This window comes from Prunus dulcis, chromosome 6 (genome assembly GCF_902201215.1).
Source record: "Prunus dulcis chromosome 6, ALMONDv2, whole genome shotgun sequence".
In the NCBI taxonomy this organism is placed as follows: Eukaryota; Viridiplantae; Streptophyta; class Magnoliopsida; order Rosales; family Rosaceae; genus Prunus; species Prunus dulcis.
The window spans coordinates 21,211,586-21,219,171 of NC_047655.1; the positions used below are offsets into that span (position 1 = coordinate 21,211,586).

Below are 7,586 nucleotides of genomic sequence, written 5' to 3' on the forward strand. Positions count from 1 at the left end.
TAATACTAATATTAATAACTCAATTGTAGTCGATTTTAAGCATCTTGTTAACTAGAAGCTTGCATCCTACTAAATCGAACGGCGGCGGCCTCGCGGTTTGGCAGTGGGTAACAGAGAGAGCGAGAGAGATTTGGGTTTTTCATTGAAACTGTTCAGTTTTTCATTGGGCTTTTCCTTTTGCTAAGAGATTTCAATCAACAAATATACGTACAGTACAGGCAAAGTTTGGCGAGTACAGGCAAGCAGTGCAGCAGCTATGCAAAAATTATTCTACATGTTAAATCTCATTACACAATTACACAAATGAATACATGAACTCCTTCCCAAGTTCCACTGCTTTATTGCAGTCTGGATGGTCTCGAAAGCCACATTGCACAAGGCAGCTTTCGAACCAAATAAAATTGATTAATCAATCGATTAATTAATTTGATGGATGGAACTGGAGTACGCAGGAAACGAGCAATTTCCTAACCGCAAGGAAGGAGAAACTCTTTAGTTTTATTTTTTGACTGGAAAAACTAAAGGGTTTTTTGCAGGATGTTATGATAAGGTAGAAGCAGCCCTGGCGCCGAAGAACTGGAAGCCCTTGTCTTCTATTACGCCTGCAAATACCCCTTCTCCTCCAAGTACGATATCACGGTTTCGGCCATCTCACCTGGGGGGACACAGTCCCTACCTTTCTGCTGCAATACTATCTGCAAGATGAAAGCATATTAGGAAAGAAAAAAACCAATTTAACACAAGGAAATTAAAGGCTTGATTTCGTTCATAAACACAAAGTAATGCTGCCCTACACAGATGTATGATTTCCTTTTCAGACATACCTCACAATTTAATGGTGGCTCATATGGATCATCAACCCCTGTAAAACCTGCAGAATGCCAAACAAATCATTCACCACTTATATGATTGGTGAGAACTGGTTCGGGAAAGAAATAACACAAAAATGATAGATCCATTTAGCACTGCATCGTCTTTAAACTTAAGCTCCTAGAGGATACCTTTGATTTTTCCAGCTCGGGCAAGCTTGTAAAGGCCCTTCGGGTCCCTATTCTCACACACATGGAGTGGCACGTCCATGAACACCTGAGAAATGTGAGGTTTGTCAGGTCATCACTGGAAACATAGAGCCTCTTGCCTTTTGTCACATTGTGGTGTTAATAGCAAACTAAATTCACTACCCATATTTTTGGATTGAATCCATTCCTCATATTAAAGACATCACATACCTCAATAAAATCCCCTTCAGGAAATAATGCACGGCAGACATCTCGGTCCTTTCTGTATGGAGATATTAAACTAGCAATACAAATGATGCCAGCATCCGCAAAGAGCCTAGCTACCTCAGCTTTTTTTTTTTTTGGTGAAGAATTAAATCAGTAAAAGAAAATATAAGAAAATAAATGGAAAAGTCAATAAATTCAAACTACAAAAATACACACCAATTCTTCGTATGTTCTCTGCACGATCTTCTGCTTTGAAACTAAGATCACGATTTAGACCATGCCGAACATTGTCACCATCAAGGATGTAGGTCAGCTTTCCTCTCATGTGCAAGCCTTGACTCAAAGCACATGCCACAGTGCTTTTTCCTAAAATTAGAGACCAGGATATGAGAGTGTGGGTTATAAGCTGAAGACTACAGAGTAACAAATTGAACAGGAAGAATCCACAATCAGAGTCAAACAAAGTTGCACCAAAAGTCATAAGCAATACAAAAATGTCTATATCTAGAAGGTCTTCCAATTGATGGAGATGGTTAATGCGTTAGCTTTCTTCTTTCATAGTTCCTCCTTTATAGTGTACCATCCAGTAAACACTCTGATTGATCTTAAATATGACAATCAAATCATGCAAAATATCAACATGTATGTTTCCTTTGCTCATCCGGCCTTGAATAGTTTGTTTGAGCATCACGTAAGGATGACATTCATAAATCAAGGAACAAATAATATTTTTATTAAAATGGGGACAAATATTTGTAATTATCTAATTAATACTATTTCAGATGCATTTATTAACTATTGTTTTGATATTCACGAATAGCTCCACCAACATAAAATCAGTAAAATGGGCCATGATGTGGCAACAGCAAGCTCAGTTGGACAAGGCTCTTCTCTGTTTAGATGTGAAATTAAAATAGATCTAAAGAAAGTCATAAGATTAATTGCTCGGTGTAAAAAAATTTACACAACATAAATTCCCGTTAAGTATGACAAGACTAAAAAACAAATTAAAAAGCTTATGATGCACTGTTCTATGAGTATACCATTTATCTGTATTCATAGTTGAATGTCAAGGATCCTGATAGAGACATGAATGAAGAATATTGAACCCTGTGAAAAGATGAGTTTGGGTCATGCATAAACAATTAAGGATGAAAAAGGTACAACTGACTTGGGCATGGATAACCTCAATTGTTTTAATCAATGAATTAGCACTTGAAGAGGCTATAACTTTTAGCCAAAAACAAAATTACAGGGTACTTAGTTGTGTTACATAATATTAATGTAATCAAGCTAAGGTATAATAACAATACTACAGCTAAGAAGCAGCAGAGATGGGTAGCAAAGGAAAGCACACAGAATGAGATCTGTAGCTACTACGTGATATCTTTCTAACCCATTGTGTGTGTTTGTGTTCGTGTGTGCGTGTGTATGAGAGAGAACGGGAGAAGTCTACATTCATAGTATGTCAACTTCCTTTCTTTATCCTCTTTTGACATATTTCTTGAAAGGGAAAGCTGAGGTCAAATGATGGCACCACCTTTCATGTAGGTATCATCACCTTGCTTTCTGGTTATTGAGATGTATAATTCCAGAAGGGTTATACCAGCAGCATGATTACTGCTATGCAAGTATAACTACAAATCACAAATTCCCATATCAAAATATGCACACAAGAAAACAAAATTAAATAATTTTTGCATGAGTTATTAAATAACAAAAGAGCTAAAACTTCATGTGTGCATATACAATAACAATTACAGAGTTGCTAACGGAGATGCTGATTAGCCTTTCATATAGCAAAAGTGAATAGAAAGAAACAAACCTGAACCACTAAGACCAGTAATCCATATGACACAGCCTTTCTGCTGAAGTAAATGTTGCCTATCAAGTTTCTCCACTGGGCTTTTATGCCACACAATGTTTGTTGGATTCTCCATGGTTGACATCTGGCGCAGATTTCTACCTAGTTAGATGGTTGTTTCAATTAGAACCCTAAATCCATCCATTGAAGAACACTAGGTTTCCTGATAAACCAAAGCTTAACTAACAACATTCTAGAACAATAACAATATTCATCCTCAAGGGCTGAGAATTTTGCTTCAGCTGAAGTTTAACACCCATATATTCAAAGTGTCAACAGCATATAAAATGATTAATTCTGCTCATAGCCTCCATAATCTAAAAGCACCGATCCTTAAATCAATTTTCTTTACGAGAATTGAAAAGAAAAAAAAAATTACAAAAAGAAAAAACCTCAAATATTCACCAGATCTGTCATCAGAAAGCAGGTACTTTGACGCTCAAACAAATATGAACATTCAATATATCATATTCAATTCAAGGCCAATTTATAACCAACACAGCAAGAAACCCACAATAACTGAAAATAAATAAATAAATAAGCAAGGTTTTTATGGTTACTGAATCATCAACCTTGTGCGACGGACTTGAAATGCTTTAATTGTGCTCAAAATGGGCCGCTGGTGGCACTGAGGAGAGTTGGCAGCATGAATGTTGTATACAGAAGATGAAGATACAAAGAGGGGTTGACCAAAGTAATGACAGTATGGCATAGGAGAAGAAGAAGAAGAAAGTATAAACTAATCACTAATGACTAACAAGCACTAAGACTCAGCCCACCATAAAAACAAACTAAGATAAGTCCATAACCAATCATTTAACCCACCTTCCTCGTCCATTTTATTCAAAAAAGTAATTTTTTTTTTAAAAAAAGTCAATTTTGCTGTTACAAGGGAATTTTGCTCTAGAATCTACTTTTCTCCCCCACCCAATTCTCACCCAAGGCTCAAGGCCAAAAAGAAAAAGTAATTTACGAAATACCAAACATATCTTTAAAGATTAAAGAAAACAGAGAGCCACATTCAAAACTCCTGAATCTAAATTGAAACAGCAAAATGCCCAAATTAAAAAAAATCCAAAAGGATAAATGTTGCTTCCACAATGCAAGCCAAACATTACAACTGGCATCAAATTTTAAGAAAAAACAGAGAGAACCTGAAATTGAAGAGAGTGGTACCAGAAATGGCGGCGCAATCATTCCTCAAAGAAACGCTAGAGTCCTCCATTGCCTTAATCGGTCTCAAAAACCTGGATCCAATCGCATTGCTTCCCTTCACCCTTAAAAAACCTAGCTTCGCCCTCGACAACGACGGCACCGCCAACGGTCCAGATTCAGCGCCCCGCGGCGGGCCACAAATCAACGGTCGCGGTCCTTTCACCACCGCATTCATTAATTACCAAAACGCCAAGATCACAAGCAAGCAATTGCTCAAGAACCCGGCTTTTTAATTACGTATGTTTGTACTTTTGGATTTTTTTAGTGCTATGGTAAAATTAGAGAGCCGTGGAGGGCTCACATGGAGAGGGAGGTTGACTGGTTGTGCGCGAGAGGAAGTGGTTAGTTAGCGAGATAAGTATTGTTGAGACCAACGGCTCTGATTCCATTTCTGAGCTTCTCTTCTCTAATTGTAGACAGGCTTGTAGGAGATGAGACACAGAGCTCAGGGAGAAACGCAGTTGCTGCACTGCAAGGTTTATCGAAGGACGGAAGTGTAGTGCCACGCGCTCATATACAGAGTGGTGCTCTGCTTGAGACCTCAGACCAGTTATAATTCGCCACGTGTTTTTTTGGTGGCAAAGATTTTACACGTGTTGTTTCTTTGGTAGTCCACTGGGACTCCGTGGGGTACACGTCCCTCCCATATTCTTTGTCAGTTTTTAAGATGTAAAAGTAAATTAACTAAAAAATTATACCTACTTACCCATAAATATTAAAATTAAATAATTGATATTAATGTGTGAGATAAAACATAATAGTAAATAATGACAACCAATGAGAAAATGCATATGTAAAAATAATATTTTGTGATGGTTACCTAAATTAATAATTTCTCACTTCTATTTGGTGAATAATTATTTCCAACTTTACCATCAAATGTCAGCCAGCAGCACCTTTAAAAAAGAAGAAAAAACACACGGCCAAGATCAATCACTTTCAGCCCTTACGTGTAGCCAAAAACAAGGCCCACCCCCGCCAATAATCTGTTTGTATTGTACGTGTAATATATTATCCAAAGCACACATCTGTTACGCACTGTCGCGCTCCTCCTATCCGCCGTCTGTGTGATCCAGCAGTTCGCATAGTCAGCGCCACCAATGATGTCGCACAATGTTGCGTACCCCAATACCCCATAGTCATCGTCACTTGACTCACTTGACACTTGGTTCAGTTTTTTGTTGATTTATAATCAAAAGCAGATATGCATGGCCTCAATTGCAGAGGTTCGAAGTTCGTTGGATGACTTTGTGATTATGGGCAAGTCAAATTTCTATCAGAGATTAATCTTATCTTTCGAATGTAGGGATATTTCGTGATATTTACCAAAAAAAAATACATAAATGAGACGTCGACCAAACTTATACCTATCATAAGTGGCCCAAAACATTTGGCCCAAGTACCTCAAACTCAAATTGACATTTTTGTATGTTTGCGAGTTTGGTGGTAAGCCACTAGGTGTTGTTGGCTCTCTTATTGTGAATGTGATTAATCCAAACCAATCCCTTTATCCTATTCGTCAAATATGAATTATGCAGATAGTTTCACTTTCATGACTTATTTATTGGATATTATTTCGCTCTTTTGATTGTTTTTTAACTTTATGTCTTTTCTTTTGTTTGCTAGGTTCCTTAAGCATGAGAGTTTCAGTTGTAAGCTATGTGAGACGTCAATGAATAAAAAAATGAAAATAACTATTCTTAAATCCCTATCAGGGTTTAAGTAAAGTTGTAGAGATCAAGGCTCCTCAATTAGCCTTCTTTCTAAGTTTTCTTTCATTATATTCAGCATAGGCTTCTCAAGGGGAAAAAAAAAAAACCCAATACGTACCCCATTCCTCATTTTTATAAATCACATATTGACGCATTATAAATCTAACCATTCTTCATTTTCTCTCCTAAGAAACCCCAGTCGCTCTCTCCCTTTGTGAGTCCTAAAGGAAAACTCCATATGGGGGGAGGAGGGAGAAGCGACAATGCTTCTCCTCCCCCTCCTCTCTTCTCGTCTTTTTCTTTTATGTTAGTGAATAAGTCCACTGGGGCGTTTTGAAAAAAAGTCCCTTATGGTGGTTTCTTTTGAGCACTGGTTAGATTAAAGTTCTCCATCACTCATTTTAGTCTATGTTCTCAATCAAATCATACCAAAATCCGCTCCCTGACGTCGCTCATGTTCATTAAATTTGATTCTACATCGTCATTGACAGAGGTTGCTTCAAATCACCCAATTATTCTTTGGCAAAGTTGTTGTTTTCGTTTATTTGTTCACTCTTATGCGCAGGTAGATCGTTGGAAATCATATTTTCCCTAGATCTGTTACGGATGCGGTAGTGGGTGAGGCCGCGACGGTGCTTCATCAGGTGGTGGTGGTAGGGTTAGTCTAGGCTCATGGGTTATTTTAGAGTTTTGGTTATGTTGACTTTGTGGGCTTTGTTTGGGCTTATGATTAACTTGGTTCAGTTTTTTGTTGATTTATAATCAAAAGCAGACATTCGGCTTCAATGGGAGGGATTCGAAACCCGTTGGATGTACTTTCTGGCTGGAGGCAAGTCAAACTCCTAGCAGAGATTAAGCTCACCTTTCGAGTATTGGGACACCTCGTAATATTTACCAAAAAATTAGACATGTATGGGACGTCGACCAAACTTGTCCCTATCATAAGTGGCACAAAACATTTGGCTCAAGTACCTTAAATTGACATTTTTGTATGTTTGTGAGTTTGGAAGTAATTGATGTAGAAGCCACTATATGTTGTTGGCTCTTTTTTTTTTTTTTGTGAATGTGATTAATCCAAACCAATACTCTTATCCTATTCGTCAAACATTAATTATGCAGATAGTTTCACTTTCACTATCATGACTTATTTATTGGATATTATTTCTCTCCTTTCCTATTTGTGTACGCAATTGCTGTTTAACTTTATGTCTTTTCTTTTATTTGTTAGGTTCCTTAGGCGTGGGAGTTTTAGTTGTAAGCTATGTGAGCCGTCAATGAATAAAAAAATGAAAATACTGTAAGTTCTATCATGTATTTGAATCTCAAATACTAACCTTGATCAAAAATTGTGAATAAGGATCTTCTTCTCCTATTCGGCTCTTTTTCTCTATATTTGGATGGGGTGAGTTTTCTGTTATGAGTGTGTTTTAGCCGATAGGGAAGGGACCTTATTTATAAGCATCTGTTCCACTACCTTACCCATCAAGATGTACTCGAACAGATTCTGTTTGCTTAGGAATAGGATGTTTTTAATCCATATAGAATTAGGAATCCTTAAGATACTCCTAT

At 37.4% G+C, this 7,586-nt stretch overlaps 1 protein-coding gene and 1 long non-coding RNA gene across 12 annotated transcripts; one reads left to right on the plus strand and one right to left on the minus strand.

The window, feature by feature from the left end:
- Positions 1-233: 233 nt before the first annotated feature.
- On the minus strand, positions 234-4,794 carry LOC117631328 (adenylyl-sulfate kinase 1, chloroplastic). 11 transcript variants are annotated; one of them, XM_034364416.1, is made up of 8 exons: positions 4,267-4,396; positions 3,052-3,192; positions 2,767-2,863; positions 1,443-1,592; positions 1,230-1,348; positions 1,002-1,086; positions 825-871; positions 234-695 (listed from the first exon to the last, which is right to left on the minus strand). In XM_034364416.1, exons 1-8 carry the CDS (start codon positions 4,285-4,287, stop codon positions 597-599), a joined length of 759 nt encoding a protein of 252 aa, XP_034220307.1. In that variant the 5' UTR covers positions 4,288-4,396; the 3' UTR covers positions 234-596. The 11 variants fall into 11 exon arrangements, with proteins under 11 accessions (XP_034220307.1, XP_034220306.1, XP_034220303.1 ...); XM_034364415.1 differs by having other exon boundaries at positions 3,052-3,188; positions 4,245-4,396; XM_034364412.1 differs by lacking the exon at positions 4,267-4,396 and adding an exon at positions 3,663-4,176 and having other exon boundaries at positions 3,052-3,175.
- Positions 4,795-6,201: 1,407 nt separating this feature from the next.
- LOC117632841 lies at positions 6,202-7,017 on the plus strand. Its single transcript, XR_004586529.1, has 3 exons — positions 6,202-6,510; positions 6,583-6,670; positions 6,790-7,017. It is a non-coding gene; the product is annotated as an uncharacterized LOC117632841 (long non-coding RNA).
- Positions 7,018-7,586: the final 569 nt, after the last annotated feature.